General features: G+C 42.5%; 1 protein-coding gene across 1 annotated transcript in view; it reads right to left on the bottom strand.

Moving 5' to 3' along the window:
• LOC308371670 (copine-9-like) overlaps positions 1-16841 on the bottom strand; it is a gene marked incomplete at both ends in the record, with an annotated part of 69775 nt that extends 52934 nt beyond the window's left edge. The window contains 4 exons of the mRNA XM_080846655.1: positions 1666-1769; positions 6269-6315; positions 13172-13212; positions 16765-16841. Of these exons, the coding sequence (XP_080702781.1) occupies positions 1666-1769; positions 6269-6315; positions 13172-13212; positions 16765-16841 (269 nt within the window). The remainder of the gene's footprint in view (positions 1-1665; positions 1770-6268; positions 6316-13171; positions 13213-16764) is intronic.
• Between the last annotated feature and the right edge of the window lie 1253 nt (positions 16842-18094).

Here is an 18094-nt window from a genome sequence, read left to right as displayed (position 1 = left end):
CAATCTCTCTCAGTATACACTCATGTATATGTATACTCAGTGTGGTAAAGCTTTATACCAAGGTGCCATTAATACCATTAATACATGCAGTAGATAACATTAATATGAATATCACCAACATCCTTAACATGCACTTAATAGCAGTACATGCTTGTCAATCTTAATACTTATAGTTTGTTCATGTTTAATTGAATGTCAGTTGAGAGATCATAGCTATAAAGTGTTATTCAATAATTACCTTCCTCAACCCATAAACCTTGGCACTTTACATTACTTATAGTTAATAAATACTTAATGTATAAAACGTTGCTGGATTATTTATGGTAATGCATCTATTAATGTTTCTAAAAGAAAACTGTTACCAAAAATCTTGCACTTCAAATCCACTGAAGTGAAAATAAAAAAAAATCATATCTCATCTGTTTACTGCCTTAATAGCTGGGGTATTTTAATCCCGCTATGAAACTGGAGCATACAGAAAAGACCATCATCTGTCCAGAGACTCTTGAAATCTAAATATGTTCAGATCTGAAGGACGCCTTTAAAATACTCTTCATCATTTACGGCCGTTGCCAGGCTCTTGAGACCATTTTTAAATGCTCTGTTTACTTCTTGGACAGAGATCTTCCCGAGCACCATGGCACGTACTCGCCATACATCACAAACACTACCGGTGCAAGTCAATCAGAGAGAAAAGGCCTGCTTGGATGTCACCTCTATTGATTTTTATAGGGGACAGATGGAAGAAGGTGTGTGTGTGTGTGTGTGTGTGTGTGTGTGTGTGTGTGTGTGCGTGTGTGTGTGCGTGTGCGTGTGCGTGTGCGTGTGCGCGTGTGCGTGTACGTGTGAGTGTGCGTGTGCGTGTGTGTGTGCGTTTGTGTGTGCGTAAAAGAGAGAGAGAGACAGAGAGGGAGGGTGAGAGAGAGGGAGAGAGAGAGAGAGAAGAAGAAGAAGAGAGGAACAGATATATATAGACAAATGACCCAAAACAATGATGAATCGAGAGAGGCACAGACATTAGAGGAGTGATGAAAGATGACTTTAAGGGTGTAGACACAAGTCTGGTGAGAGAAAAAGAAGTAAGAGAGAGGCAGAGAAAGGGTCCACTGTCAAGTTCTGATCAATGTGACGGATCTAAGCGAAGCGAGATAGGGGCCTGTCCTAAGCTGCAGTCCTCTACCTCCTGCCGAGGACATCGATCTCGCTCTCCACGCTCTGGGTGTGGGTGGCTCTATGTGTGTGTGTGTGTGTGTGTGTGTGTGTGTGTGTGTGTGTGTGTGTAGGTGGTTTTCTGCGTGTGTCTGTGTGTGTAGGTGGTTGTGTTGTGTGTCTGTCTGTGTGTGGTGGCGGTGGTGGTGAGGGGGGCAATGGAAAACAGGGAGCGGATGTCTCTCAGTTTCTCCTGTAAGGAGATTTGGCTGGTTGAAGGTGCTATGATGAATATTTATCGTGGTCTGTTGTACTGTGTTCTATTCTTAATCGTACGTAATTAAACAACAGTTCTATTCATGAATGTTCAGTAAATTCACAAAGGGGAGCATCACTATACAAATGTTAAGTTACAAAACAATGTATTTCATTACTCGTAACAGTGTATGGTAAGGCTGGGTGAGACATACAATATATCTGGCACAAAAAAGGCATGTTTGGCAAACCTGTACTCACACGTCGAAGCGAAGATTCTGTTTCTCCTCAAAGAAGAAGTCAAGAACAAACTTTCTGACGAAGTCTGGGCTCAATGTGTTATCGATGACCTCGGTTCTGCCAAACTGAAGGGAGGGGGGGGGGGTTGTAAAACATGAAGTCATCAGAGAATAAAAATACCATCCACATACGAAAATGATGAAGAGAATGCCGGTTGCTGATCAGGATCTCCAATCTATCCTTCTACAATAATTAAAGAAGATTGGATTGTTAGTGTCAAATCTTGTATGAGCTGTATGAAGTATGAATATTATTTTGATTAAATCTATCAGGAAATAATCACAAACCAATCCTGAACCGAGGATGGAATGCACTCAATAAACTTTCTACAATAGGTTAGCCCCCCCCACACACACACACACGCACACACACACAAACACTTTGAACTCAATCTAGGAGGGCTTTGTTTTTTTCCTGTTGGTAAAGAGAGCCTTGAAACTCACAGACCGGTATGCTGCTTGGCAGGAGGATATAGAATTTAATTTCTGTCCTCCTTCACTCTATTACTATAGCAACCTTAAAACTCCCTCTAAACTCTTATTCAGTTCAGCCTATGGGGTGCCATCACGCTGAGCGCTGAGAACCAGGTGTGATGAGCTATTGATCCGCAGGCTGTTTCCATACCTGAGGTGTCTTGAACATCCCCCTCAACTTCAAATCCTCTCTATCTATCACCTCTTCTCAAATCCATTGTAAGAGACATTTTGTTCTAGAGCTTACAGATGCAATGAAGCACCAAGTTCCATCATCTTGGAATAGTTATGCCAATTTAGTTCAATCAGTTTCAACTCTTGTCATTCCATATAAACTGGACTGTGAGGGACATGATTCATTTTAATGATCTATTAAATACTACCTAACTTATGTGAGAAGGAGAAGGTTTTGTGGAACAAGACTATGCTCACTTTCACTCATGAGTCATTTAAAAGTGCAACCAGGGATTTTGTTTGTGTGTCACATTGGTATTGGGTTAATCTCAGGCTATGTATATTTTTCCACATGTCCTTAGATGGAAGATAAATAGATTCCATGCAAATGCTGTGGTCAGTGAATTCGTGAATAAATGTTTTTGTTTTTCACTTAAAATGTGTAGACTTTTACTCTCAGTACTTTCATTTCATAACCTGTCAATCATAGCCTGCTGCAATGATAGCACTAATGAGAGTCAAAAATAGCAGATTTAATGCCTTTGTTCACCAGAAAAATATGAGGAAAATATTCAAACATGTGCCTGTGATTAAGGTGTCTACTGAGTGTTGTGGGTAAAATGCTGTGACATTAACCTGTGTCTGGTCCTAACTAACTTAAAAAAAAGGGTTCTTTCCTAGTTTCAATGGACATTAGCACCATCAATTCCTTTCAATAAATATAACTAACTTCCTTATTTCCATCACTAGAATAGAGTTCTAAACGTCCTGCAAGCATCATCATTTTAGCACATATAAACTCTTCAGACATCCTTATTAAAGACTAGCCTGCTATTGCAACCTTTAAAGCTCCCAGATCTTTCACATCCTACTGTCTTTGCATCTTATAGAGATACATATGAGCAGCACACCCACACAAACGTGCACACGTACACACACACACACACACACACACACACACACACACACAGAGAAGCACACTCAACCCCCCACAGAGCAAAGAGAGGCAGTCAGAGCAGGAAGCCTGGCAGGTTACCTGCTGTCTACATCTCATCTACCTCAAAGATACAGAAACTTCAATAGGGAAGGATAAAATCTGCTCTACGCTCAGGGCCTGGCTGACTTTCATGGGGAAGAGCATTCTTCAGTCAAACTGGAAGATCTCATTAGGAGTGGAGCTCTTAGCAGATGTGGAAGGATGAGTAGGGGTGCTGAGGGGGGTGTGTGTGCGTGCGTGCATGTGTGTGTGTGTGTGTGTGTGTGTGTGTGTGTGTGTGTGCATGTGTGGTAACCTAATAGGACAGATAGCACGAGGACCATGACTTGGAGTTGCATCACCCTTTTTTGACTGTTAATAAGCAAAACAAAGACAGGGGAAGCTGTCAGAAAAATGTGTGTGTGTGTGTGTGCGTGCGTGCGTGCGTGCGTGCGTGCGTGCGTGTGTGTGTGTGTGCGTGTGTGTGTGTGTGCGTGCGTGCACAGTATATAGGGCAGATTTATGAAATGGTAGATGACAGATGTGTCAGTCCCGACCATAAATTTAATACATGTTTGCTGTAGTCACAGAGCACTATAGAAGGCCAGGAATCTGATGCAAATCTATGTATGAACTCTCTGCTATAAAGCACTTTTCCAATCGAGAGGATGTAAATGAAACTAAACCGTGATGGTGAAATTGATAGCCTCACCTCGAAAGCAGAAATAAACACGAGGGAGTCAGTGTTCATCACATGTAGCCTGCTTCCTTGTGTTTCTATTTTAGTGTTTGACATATGTAGCTTATGCTTGAATGCTTCCCTGTATAACTATTTTGAACAGACAACAGAAATAGCACAGGATGTTGAGTATAACACACCTTATGTTTCATAAACTACCCCACCACATCCGGGTAATGCAACCATTTCATGAAACATGATAGCACTGACTACAGTGTTATTGAATGTTCTGGAGAACACTTGTATAAGCGTCACAAATGGGGAAAGAGACATTCAGAAATGTAGCTGGTCCAAACAGACTAAAAGCCAGAGAGCCTTTTAAACGACTCCAAAAAAAAAGAGAGTATCCCCATTAGGCTGTTCATATTTTGAGTGAGAGACATAATTAATCCATAATGCTCTAGAGTTAGGTTACCATTGCTGCGGTTACCGGTCGTGCTGTTCTAATCTTGTGTCAGGTGAATATGGAGTTTGTGTGCTTTGGCTGATGGTGCCTCTTTGGCCAGTGCTGAGGGACAACAGGGATACTTTAGAGGAGTGCTTCTGCAAGACACTCCAGTCAACAATGACCTTCCAGAAATCCTTTTGGATTTCTGTCCACAGTCCAGGCAGCTTTTAACAGCAAAGTGACTTTTTAATTACTGATTTCTGTAGTTTTAGTTCTTGGTTGAAGACCAAAATAGAACAATAAAGATACATGCATGACAAAAAGAGACCCCCCCCCCACACACACACACACACACACACACACACACATACAAACACACACACCAAACCAACAACAACAGCAACAACAACATTCCTATGGGAAAACGGACTGCAGGAGAGTGAAAAGAGGAAACATATGAGCGAGTCCAGGCTGTGGTCCAATCTGGCAACTATGTCTTGTGGGGGAGTCCAGGATGCTCTCCAATCTGGCAACCAAATCTTGTGGGAGCGTTCAGGCTACACTGGCTGCAGCTTGACCCAAATCACTTTTCCTCATAGTCTCATAAAGTGTGAAAATGTATATTTAGTTCAAGTGGCAGATGTCAGAAGTTTCCTTGTCCTGCTAATTGGTTAAGTTTTTGTTACTAACCACCAGTATTTTCACTGAAATATGAAATTAATATTCTCTCATGATTCATGACTGAACAGTAATTTAGGTTTTGTTCCAAATTGAAATATGATTTTATGACCATATGAAAATAGGAATACTTTTTTCTTTTGAAAACCTTCAAAATCTATCTCACATACATTTTCCTGTAAAGTATGAGACACAATAGAACAAGACATTACAGATATTTATTAGATTCCACTAGTTGTTGCTGAGTAGCCTGATACTTAAGACAAAGTTGGTTGGTGTGTGTGTGTTTGTGTGTGTGTGTGTACGTGCGTGTGTGTTTGTGAGTGCGCTACATCATTGATATTTGTCTAACTTGCTAAGGTAGTGTAGACTCAATGTGCATGTTTTTTTTTTTTTTTTTTGAATAACCATGTGCTTGTACCTACTCATAAGGAATGATGACCGTCACATAGAAGATAAAGATTCCTATTTTAAAAGGAACAGTATATTTACCTTTCCATAACATAAATCCTATTGTATGCCTGTTATGTTCTGGTACATATCACACCTTATGACGAAAAAATATGAACGTTTTCTGTATTTTTATGTGGGTGTGATGGCATCACGGTTCTAGAAAAAAAAATGCCTCATTTAAACTGGGAACAACCTTGGATAACTTCAGGAAAATGATGCAGGAGTTCAGGGCTGTAGGGCTGGGTTGGCTGTTTAATGTTAAATGGGTCCGTCAATGAATTGATCGTTGCCAATGTGTGATTTGTGTTTTGTCTGAAGTGTTGACGGACACGTGCTGTGCTGTTGATGTTTATGTTTGACCCCCTACTTGGTAAGCCACTGTGACTCTTTGATAGTTCTGAGAGGCACGAATTAACACAATGTCCTCGATAATTGAGTGAAAAACAGAGAAGGGAGGACAGAGAAAAAGAAGACTATAATGATTAGAAACAAGAGGAAGAAGAAGAAGAACAGGAATGACACCTGTGAGCCTGATTGAACTTCATCTCCTAATCAGATAAATGAAACCAATCCAATCAGCCCTGGACATATCTGCTTCTTTCAGGTAGCACTGAGAAGCTCTCTAATAGATTGGATTCAGCTCACCCAGCTAGTGGGATCACAGAAGACATCCTCCCACTTACCTCTCTCCACTCTTTGGTTCCGATGCCCTGGACGTACAGCACCACAACTGAAGAGAGGGGGTGGGGAGAGAGCGGAAAACAGATAGTTACAGAGGCTCAACATTGAGAACGAGCAAATCTGCTGAGAGAACTAAAGGGGCAGAGAAAGAGAGAGAGAGAGAGAGAGCGAGAGAGAGAGAGTGAGAGAGACAGAGGGAGAGAGAGAGAGAGAGATGGAGAACTATAGAGGCAAAGAAAGATAGAGATACCTGTACATTATAGTGGAAATGAATCGACAGACAGTAATTCAAAGTAATTCTTTTGGAAATATCCAATGTTGTGATACCTTGACCAAGGTATTGCACTATTTGCCGCTTTTCAGCAGCAGAGAGATCCTTTTTCTTCCACATTTTGCCTGAAACATGTAGCTTGCTTAATAATGTGGAACATCCTTCTTAAGTAGTTTTCTTTTGATTTGGCTCACCTATCAAACTAATTATCTCAGGTGTCTGAGATTGATTTCAATCATTCAATTAGCCCTGAGACACAATATTACCCATGACTTTAATTGAAAAACTAAAAAATGAATGTTTATGACCCTTCAATCCAATTTGCATAATAATGTGGAACGCGGTGTACACATCAGAAGCTGTTCTTACATTTTGTGGGGTTACGGCCCAAAAACTATAAAGTGAAAACCTAGATAGGAATGACAGGTGGGTTTATCTTTCCTTCACTTGAGGATGTTATTAAAACTAGCACTCTACTAAAACAAACCGTGTAAATGCTTGGTCCAAAACTTGCCTAATACTGTTTTACTGTAAGTAACAGTAATAGGTTATAGGTAGACAGCATTTTTGAGTGACATTTTGGTATCTTCAAAATTACTTTCTATGGCATATGGGTACACACATCAAATGGCCAGCTGGGCTGTTGGTGGTGTTTGCAAAGGTTGATGCTTCTTAGGTAGGTAGTTTGCTAGTTTTAGACCAAAACTTAATAATGCTGCTTTAAGGAATGATGTTGAAAACCGAAGGTGGCCCAAGATGTAAGACGCACCCTATCATCCTCACCTCCATTTATGTTATCAGCAATACCATCACATCAGGCTTCAACCTCACCTCTCTACTGCCTGTCTCTTGCTGCTTTCTGATGTTGGTGTTTACCAGATTCCCCCCTCTTCCCCGTCATCTGTCTTCTCATCCCTCATTCCACTTTTCCACTCAAACTCCTCTTTCCCCTTCTCTCCTCTCCTCTTTTCTCCTACCCAAACCTCACGGCTGTATCACATCAAAGCCAGAGGTAGAGAAACCAATCATAATAATGCCAGCACCATGGGGACAGAGGCAACAGAGCATGAAAACTAAGACTGGGGCCCTCGTCTCGTCTTCCCGCGTCTCTTCAAAGGAAATAGAAAACAGGGCCAAGCTAAATTAATAAACGCAGAGACGGATGAAAGGTGAAGTGGGGAAAAAAGGAGGGAAGGGGAGTGTGTGGGGGGGGGGGAATTCCACTGAGGTTTGGGTCAAGGGGACTAAGTGATTCTTAAGTCACAGAGAGAGATTGCATCCTTTATGGGGAGCGACTGGTAGTGAGGGGACTTTTAATACAACAGCCAATGGCTGCGCTCCGGTGAATGAGCCTGTCCAATCAGCTTGTTTGGTGGTCGCCTTTTTTTTTCCAAGTCCCCTGGCTTGTACTGAGGTACACTGGTATTGCACTGTGGCCCTGCCACTCCTTGTTCACAGTAGCGGAGAAAACACACAGTGGTCAGAGATAATAATAAAAAAAGGAAAGGGGGAAAAAAAACAAATAAAGTGCAAATCTTAATCAGGTATTTCATCATCTGTACACTGGATCCAGTCAGACCACCACAAGGCAGATGAATGAGTGGTAGCTCAGGTAGCTCACAGGCAGTGTGCAGAGACTGGGAACTACTCTCTCAGATTCCCCTGCACGCATACACCATGATTTGCACTGATTCGCAAATTGGAGGCAGTCAACCTCCCTGATCAGGCAGCATGTGAGTTTTTCCTGAATCTGTTTCTGTGCTGCAGCAGCATCCCCATCAGCCCCAGCCCCCACTCTCAAATCCCTTCTTTATCTGCGGCTTCATGCCCACACAGGGTGTAGCGGCGGAGAGGATGGGTGGGGGAGAGGGGGGTAGGATGGACATTAAAGGACATACGCAGGGATCCTCTTTCCAGCCCTTCTGGTCTGGTTTTGATGTCAGGAACTCCCCCTCCGTCCTCGATCATTATTTTGCACACCACCCCCACCCTCTCCCGCCCCTCGCCACTCTCTGGACCTGTGGTGCCCCCCGGCCCCCAATACCCTCTGTGGAGCTAAGGGCTGCAGAGCTAATCTCTGATTGGGAGGGGGGAGTCAGTCCGATAGGCCATGGTACTGATCTAGGCGTCCTGTGGTGAGAGACTCCAGCCTATTTATGAAGCATGTGCCAGCGAAGATGTCAATATACACCCAGCATCAGATGGCCCAAGGGTAGAGCTTGCAATTAGTGCATTGCGCCAGGTGTTCTCCCTCTTCCACATTGCTGTCAAGGAGACTGGTACTAGTATGTGACTTGACTCTAGCTGCCACAGCTCTCCTGTTGTCCAAAACAACCTAATAATGACCTTTAGCATATAGTGGCACGCAGGATCTAACAAGGACGGCACTGGCCATGTGACATCACCGATGGATATGCATAATAAAAGCATATACACAAGAGCCAGGAAAGCAAAACCATAACACATAAGAAAAAAAATCTAAAAAGGCATCTCCTTTTTTTATCTCCTTAGTTTCAACAATGAGACAACAGTGAGATTATATGGAGCTAAAAGTGGGATTTTGGCTTAAATATCCTGCTTCTCAGATCTCTACTTGGACCACATTTCTCCTAAGGAATTGAAGTGCTCAACAGGGTCACAAATCATGCACATCATAGACATCTGAATAACATCTCATCTATTTCTCTCTCTGGACAACAATGTAACAAAAGTACATTTAACCAGCTTATGACAAGCAGACCGATCATAGCTGCTGTGGAGTAGGATAGCATTTAGAGTAGATCTGTCCGATAACGTCCCTGGGCCTCATTCTCGAACGCAGTTGTGAAGAATTTAAGAAGAAATGTATTCTGAACTCCACTTCCGGTGGATTTAGGAAAACTTTTGGCATTCATGAAAGTTTTCTCATCTGGGATTTATTCTGAACTTCAGAAGACTTTCAGAACGCGAAATAGCAGTCGTAAATCGACCAGAGATTTCTCAAATACGATTCCTTTTTTGAGGAATCGCATTTAAGAAAACTCTCAGTGTCAAGGGCTGAATTTGTGAGAAACCGTTGGTGATTGCGTTCACGTCAAGCCCACGGACATCCTTGGATTAAAATAATTATAATAATAATAAATACGAGAATATTTGCATCATCAACAATTACGTTTCACATTTATAGTCATGATTCTACGAGGCATCGTGATGTCATAAAATCAATAAAAAGACTACACAAGGATGCAAATCCAGACTATACTCATTTGCAGTGCCACGCTGGTGGAACAAACTGCTTAGCTAGCACTACCAGAGCAGGCGCGTCCCTCTCTACCTCTTCCTAGTGCTTTACTTGCATTTACAGCAGTTGCATTCCTGCATTTCTTTTTTGTTTCTACCTCGTTTTTCTATTTCTTATGTAAAGTAGTATTTATTGTTACACTAGGTCTCTATTGCTCATAGCTTGAGTGTTCTCTCCCTTGTACGTCGCTTTGGACAAAAGTTTCCAAAGAATGGACACATTTACATCCTGCAACAGCACCTCCACCTCTGCATGGGTGAAGTTAAGTCTCCGTTTACTCGACCGGCTCTCGTGTAGATTCGGTAATTTCCGACAGCACATGACACTCCCGCTGCGTGTCCTAATAAGGAGCTGGCGGGGCGTGTATGTATGCAAATCCACTTTCACGAGAACGCGGGTCAATTTAAGAAAACTATTCCGGGGGAGCACAGCTGAGAAGACTTCTGCTGCTTATAAACACATTTTCTAGCGTTCATGAATTTGGCGGAGGTCTTTTTCTTACGTTGTTTTTCCGAAGCCCGTAAGAAACATTTCAGAAGAAACTTCAGAAAATGTTCGAGAATGAGGCCCCCTCATCTTATTTTTTGTCTCAAACTGTTTCTCCTCAGGAAGTTTCTCATAAGGAGAAATATCTGTGGTTAAGCTTATGCATAAATGAAACAACAATGGGAGTCACATCTAGGTCTCCTGTGCTATCAAAGATTAATTTGAGAACTTTGAGAACTTAAATCTTCCTGTGGTTAGAGGGCAGAAAGTAGGGCTGTTCTTTTGAGCTACTGCACCTAATATCATATCAGTGGTCCCCTGAAAGGATAAGAAGATTTATGATCACATGTTGGTGCAAGTGGTACAGTACTCCTCCATATCATCCATTTTGATATGCCATCCTAAGTGTGGTCGTTTATTATATGAGATTAAAAAGTTAATTATCCCACCTCTCCTCTTTAAAAAAAAAAAAAGACAAAATGAAATTGCGCATTACTGACTGTTTTTATAACAGTTACATTATTTCCAAAGACAACAGATATGTTTTACTTTAGTGATATTAAATAACTTATATCTCGTGCTTGAACTAGTCTTAATAAACACAAAAAGGGATTCTGTGTATTTGTTCTAATCAAAGGGAAGAGGCTGGCCATGCAGATAGTGAAGTCAGTAATGGCCATGCAGACAGTAATGAAAGTGTCTGCTTAATTGGGCTCCTATTAAACACGTAGACTGGAAAGCATTAATTACTTTTGTGTAAAATGACATTGGGAGGGAAGCAGGAGATACACACACACACACAGACACACACACACACACACACACACACACACACACACACACACACACACACACACACACACACACACACACAAATACGCAGAGAGAGAGAGAGCGAGACAAGAACGCACACATATTGGCATACTCGTGCACATTCACACACATAAATGGCAGCACTGAAAGAATTTGCTATGAAATAGGAGCAGCTATTCCAAAGCAAATGTTATTTCACACTATATGTATTTACCAAAAAAAAAAACTTTTATGTCTTTCATTATTCTGCAAAGGGAAGTGGGTCACATTCAGGTATGAAAGTGGCAAATGGAAAATTGCATTTCATTCTACAGTATATGCCACAGTGAGCCCTAATGAATATGTAACTAGTGGTCCCTTCTCAGCATAACCATGATCTCCTGATCAAAAAGGAGACCTTTCAGTAATGCTCACTTAAGCACTTGGGAATGGTGGTATTTGTGTGCTTGTACTGATTCAACCACTCCTATTCTAGTTGTGTCCCACTGAAAACCATTTGAGTTTCTTATTTTTAGTCTCAACTGTGCCAGACTCTCAATTCTCATGTCAGGACATCGTTCCATATCCTTTTAACGATTAATTTAATTGCAAAAATAGTTTGAGATCATTTTACTTTATGGTGTCTTGGTATGTTCACATGTTATCCAGCGCACAAGAGGCAGCCATGAGCTACTCAAGGGATGGTTAAGTAATAATGTATCAGCATGGTGTTATATACTACAGTGATCTACAAAAGGGAAGACAGCCTTTTCCACTCCACTAACCCTTGGCACCTCTCACAACAGCAGAGGTCACATGTGTTAGAGATCTAGAGCAGCAACATCTGCCAGAAGAAACAGAAACACTTTTGGGGGAAAAAAGTCTAACAAATAGGCTTAGACAGCACAGACAATTCTGGCCACAAATCTCACTCACTCATTCATACACATACAGAAACGCACAGGGAGAGAGAGAGAGAGAGCGAGAACAAGAGAGAGCGAAAAGAGAGCGAGTGATAGCAACATCAGACATCCCACCACGCAAATGTAATTCAACACAGCGATACATCAGTTGACAGCTATGAACATTTCACACCAACACAGACACACATAAACACACACACGGCATATGAAATTCGAATACTGCATGCAAAAAACAAACTTCAGACAAAGCCTCTGCTCACACACATGCATCAACACACACCAGCATGAGCACTTCAAAAGGCATCTGATAAAAATTTCATCACACGTCCAGATTGCAATATTAGAGAAGGCCTGCCACACAGAATTTCAGACAAATACAAAGTAACATTTCCCCAAACACAGTTTCCAACCCAACCACACACAAAAAAAAACACAAGCACACATCCACACGCACACACACACACAAACACACACACACACACACACACGCACACCCACACACACACACACACACACACACACACACACACACACACACGACACACACACACACACACGACACACAAACACACACACAACCTCATTTGTAAATCAAAATGAGAAATGTCTTGTATCCACTGAGCCAGTCAAGACTCTACGTTTTCAAGTCCCCCTCTTCATTATCCTCCCGTCCTCTTACTGGTCATTAGCTGAAATCATGTCCTGTAATGTCACTCGGGGCAGCACTTTTCAGCGAGTGGAGAGACTCCCTCAATCAGCACGAGTATTGACTTCCCGCCGCTCCGCACTGATTCAGCCTTATCAGCACAGCCGGCGTCAGGGCCGCACGCGCTCAGAAAAGCCGGAGAGAGCGGGAGGGAGAGGGAACAAGTCAATCAAATCAAAATGCAGGGGCTGATGAGGAGCCCTCGCTGATGAGGATACTCGCCTCCGTGCAACCCCGCAAAGATAACCTGTGACTGATGGGGTCAAAGATAAGAACCTCTGCCCTGTCTTGGCTTTGCTGTGTGGATGTGCACAGGACACACATAATGGGAATTAAGAACAGAATGGGAGAGAGAGAGAGGGAGAGAGAGAGAGAGAGAGAGAGATAGAGAGAGATAGAGAGAGAGAGGGAGAGAGAATCTCAAATGCTTATTAAAAGGGCACTTACCAGGATCTGATTTGGAGAAAGTGTCCACGTCCAACAGATTCCTGTACAAAGAAGACCAACAAATAAATTAGGGATCGCCAAAGAAGAGGGTGTCATGATCTTTAACTAGAGTGAAATCAATGTATTGATCAAACTGATGAATTGATAGTGAAGCTGTCAGAATGGCAAAGTTGGATAGATTAAAATGCCATTTTAAAAAGGCATGGATCGGAGCACATCGATTCATTCAACGAACCTTTTCTTACAGACCATGTTATATCAGGGTGGTTCAGGTAGAAGTAATTCTCCCAAATCAAAATAGTCTGTGGTAGATCTTACACATCTAAACCCAGGCATTTCCAGCAAAGACCATTTTAAATGCCATTTGGCGGGCTGGGGGGGGGGGGTCAAGTCAGAAAGCCTAGATTGACAGCCACACCAGGGGAGGTGGTGGAGAAGGGGGTGATGCCTTGAGGTACGGTACAGGGAGGAACCCCTGCAGAACAAACAGCCGCCCTCCCCTTCTCCACCACCTCCCAGGGGTGAACACATTACTGGAGGGGGACTGGAGTATTTCTGCACAGATCTGTGTGCTTCTCCAGCTCTGTGGGTACGGAGAGAGAGCTTTACAGTGGAACTGTTAGGACGAGGATCCATACAGGGGAACACTAATGGATGCATGTTAAATACTTGCATCTCACATCCTACTGTGACTAAGATGTGAGATGCAAGTATTTAACATGCATCCATTAGTGTACCCTTCTATCGCTGTTATCATGTGGCTGCTACACTCTGCTCTCTCCTACGGGAAACACCAGGAAAACACTTATGTGTTATGTAAGAGTAAGGCAACTCCCCATATACACACACACACACACCAGTCTCCAGTAATGAAAGATGCAAGGAGATGTGTTGATAAGTGTCTTGAAGAATAAAAATTTTCAAAAAAAAATTGCAGGGAAAGAGAGAGAAGAGAGAGGAGAGAAAGAGAGAGAAGAGAGAGAGAGAGAGAGAGAGAGAGAGAGAGAGAGAGAACGGGGGTGAGTAAACAATTCCACCTCCTCTCTGTGGGCTTGGCTGCAAGCTGGCATGGCTCGAGGCTGTATGACAGACACACGCTTCCCTGGGCAAAGCCCCACAGTGACGGGCATGGGGAGAGACGCTAGAGAAACGTCTATCTCTGTCTCTCTGTCTCTCTCTCCACACTCAGGCAGTTTCAAAGGCATCCTCAGGCAAAAGGATCTCCTGTGAGATGTTTATTATGGTTTGCTTTTTGCTGACATTGATACAAGTGTTTTTTTTTGTTTTTTTTCTCTGTGTATTTATACAGGTGTGTGTGTGTGTGTGTGTGTGTGTATAAAGAGAGAGAACCCTTATGGGCCTTATTTTGTTGACATAGAAAGAGACACCTAGGGACACAAACAGCATATTCATATCAGCTATGTGGGTCTACAACCATACCAAGTTTCATGTGAATTGGTGAAGTAGATGATATCGTCCACCCAAAATGAGTGGGGAAAATAATGTTAGTAGAAGAAGAATGAAAACGTCAAACACTGGCGCAGCGGCGGTCATATACCATTCAGATCTACAATTCACATTTATCTGCATATATCTGCATATCTAACGGTACTTATTGAAGCCATCGCACACTAGTGACTCAAATCTGCTGTCAACACTGGGCTACGTGGGGGGCGGGGGGTTCCCAATGTCAACAAAATGGCGACGGCTTGATTTGCCAATAAGGCCAATAGATCCAGTTTCCCTTGGTACTCCATACATATACAATCATAACCACATGTATTTGGTCTGTGGTGCCTGAGGTCCATAAAATGCAGACTTAATAATAACACTTTTCTGTTCCAGGCTTCCAGTTCTATTCTAGGAAATATCCCAATACAGCTTTTATGCTGAATTCAGTACATAATGCAGTTGTTATAATCAAATAAAGGGGCCAGGAAAGGACCGAAAATGACTTGCTTGACAGAGTGTTGAGTCAGAGCAATCATAGAACATTCACAGTAATACAGGATTAGTCCACACATCATATAACCTGTTTTAACTGAGATTCTTTACCCCTAGCTCTCAAAAGCTGGTCCAAAAAATCCTGACAGCAAACCGCAGAGTTAGAGTAAGTGGGGAGAAGAGGTTAGAGAAAATACAAGGTCTGTCATGATTGGTAGACAGTGTGGGGAGAATGAGGATTGAATTGGCTGTAAAGGGCTTTACCACTTCACACTACTCATAAGGTGGACAACGCCTCTAAAACTTAGACAAAATAAAAACTTAGTAGGCCTACTTGTAGAGTAAGAGCCCCTCCGCCATTTTTCCTAATCCTAATTTGCCTCTCTTCCATTCTGGTAATGTTATCCTTTTGTTCACCATCACTAGAACTACAAAAGTAATTGTAAAAAAAAAATGCTGTGTTGAAATATGTATGCTACATATGCTGGTAGTGTTTCTTTTAGTTCAATGATTCATTTCAGTGGGAGGCTTTGTGGCCCAGCGTGCCAATTTGTTTTGTTTACCCCAAAACACACCTATTGACACACACACATGCACACACAGACCCCCTTTCTCTTACACACAAATCTGAATCTGTGTTGCCATGGTTGGTTTCTGGGGAGAATCCATCCAACCTCAATCTGTCAGGGGTGTCAATGCCCCTTGCTGTGACCTCTCTGAGGGCCTGCCACGCATGTTGTGGGTCACAGCACACTAGCAACACAACAGAACGCCAAAGCCCCAGGTGTATTTAGATCCCTTGCAGTTTTGGTCATTACTGGAAGAAAATAGCACATTAAAATAGAATGGTAGGCTATAATAGCCTACCATTCTATTGAAATGTGCTATTTTGGGATATCAGACCTGTATGGACAAATGGCTATTGCCACTGACAATGGATCAAAGTAGGAACTTGACAATATGATCCTGGTGTAGGCTACTTCTTCAGTAAGAAGGGTGAAACCAGTTATGTGCATATTGTTTTTTTGAGGGGTAACAGATCTTCTGTATGTTTTCAGCAAATCTCTTACAAATCCGGACTAATGCCAAAAACGGTATGGCTACCCCTTTATTTTTATCTGTGAAATAAATGTGCACAGAATCACAAACTCAAAATGTACCACTTTTGCTCTGATTATAGTTTTTGTTTGTGAGGTGAAAGATAATGACTCATGACGTCTGCACTATTATTTATATAGCAAAGAGCTAATTCACTTTAATACAAACATTAGAGATGGTTGGCGGTTTGTGAGTCGCGCTCGAGGCTCTCATGGACTATACAGGCTCCATTGGAAGTGCCCCCTCTCACTTCTTCACACCTACATCTCATGCAAATTCACTGCGAGGGATGGCAGCGCACCAAAATACTTTCTACTCCCAAACCGCTAAGGGAGTATTTCAGTATTCAGCTGAACTTAAAAACAGATATTTATCCAGAGCAAATCGATGTGAAAACGCCGATAGCCAGCATTACATGCAGAAAAGCAGTGGTATTTAAGTGGTATTCACATATTGACTGTGCACTTGTCATTTTACCATTTTAACACACTTTTACACTATGAAATACATCGTGATTTATATCATGAATAAAAGCAGAATATAGGGCTTACCTGCAGGATACCGTAACTTCAATCTTAGTTGCTGGCACGGTGGAGTGAAGAGGGTCGAATTCCCCAATTGAAGCCATCCTCTGCTCTGGCTTTATCTGTCAGTTACCTTAAGTTTTCACTTATTCAGCCACAGCTGTTCGACCAGGTTTCGTTTATAACTGGCTTTTATTTAAAAAATGATAGAGCGACATTGATCACTGTCGGTAACGAACGCACTCTGACGAGTTCGGTGCGCGAGCGGAATACCTGGGCGGTGTGTTTCTCTCTCGACTCTCGAGGCGTTCCATGTGTCGCGTCTTGCGCGCGGGGCGAGTTCAGACATCGTAGCGGGCGCGTGTAGCGCGCCTTTTCTAGACGAGCGGCAGCAGTTCAGTTTCTTCCCCCGCTATACTCTGGCCCTATCGGCAGGTGGTGATAGAATCAAAGAAAAGCTCCTGGTCAGACTTTCTTGCAGAGGGGGGCGCAACACCAGATCTGCAGCTCTTAACTTAGTCCAGCCAACAATTCGATTGGATAACACGGAAGAGAATAAGTCTGAAATTTAAAAAATGAATTCGCCGAGTGGTTGAACGTGGTGTTCAACAAGTTAAACTAACAAAAAGAAAAGACCAGTCCAGCCTGTGAAAGAAAGGATGATTTAGTCATAGATCAACATATAACATGTTGGGGTTTTAACCTCAAAATACAAAATACAATTTATAAGACCTAAATAGCCATAATTAACACAGGGCATGGCACGGGGTAAAATCTACTCTGTAATTGAAGCCTTCCCCTGATGGTCTGAGCGTAGCCTACTACCAATATTAAATATGAACAGCCCTGCTCTGTTTTCTTGAATTGTTGAAACTCAATAGAGATAAAGACAAAGGATTGTAGATTTAAACCAATTCAAGAGGTAGGCTACTATGCAGGCTTCAAAAAATGTTTTGCCTAAAACTTTGTGCATTTTTGTGCAATGCATTGTTTCCTATGGTACAGCGCGCCTTGCGTGTGCGACTTTTATCCGCCACGCGTTGTGTCCTTCTAACGTTTTTTTGGTGCGCTTAAAAGTTGAACTATTCAACTTTTCAGCGCAAGGCGCGGAGGCGCACTGCTCATCACGCCTGGTGCCCCTGCGTCTGTTTTGCCCGCCGCACATTGCCAAGATATTCTTGAGCGTCTGCGGTTTCAAAAACGCGTTTGGTGTGTTTCAGCCCTACGGTGTTCATAGTCTACGCAGCTCTGTGCATAGAAAACAAACACAGCGGCTCGAACTGAGCCATAAACAATTCGCGCCAATCAATCAACAGGTTGCTCCAGGAATTGAGGGGTGTTATTTGATTGGCTGTTG

The sequence above is a fragment of the Sprattus sprattus genome, assembly GCF_963457725.1.
Source record: "Sprattus sprattus genome assembly, chromosome: 10".
NCBI lineage: Eukaryota > Metazoa > Chordata > Actinopteri > Clupeiformes > Clupeidae > Sprattus > Sprattus sprattus.
This window is presented reverse-complemented; position numbering and strand designations above follow the sequence as displayed.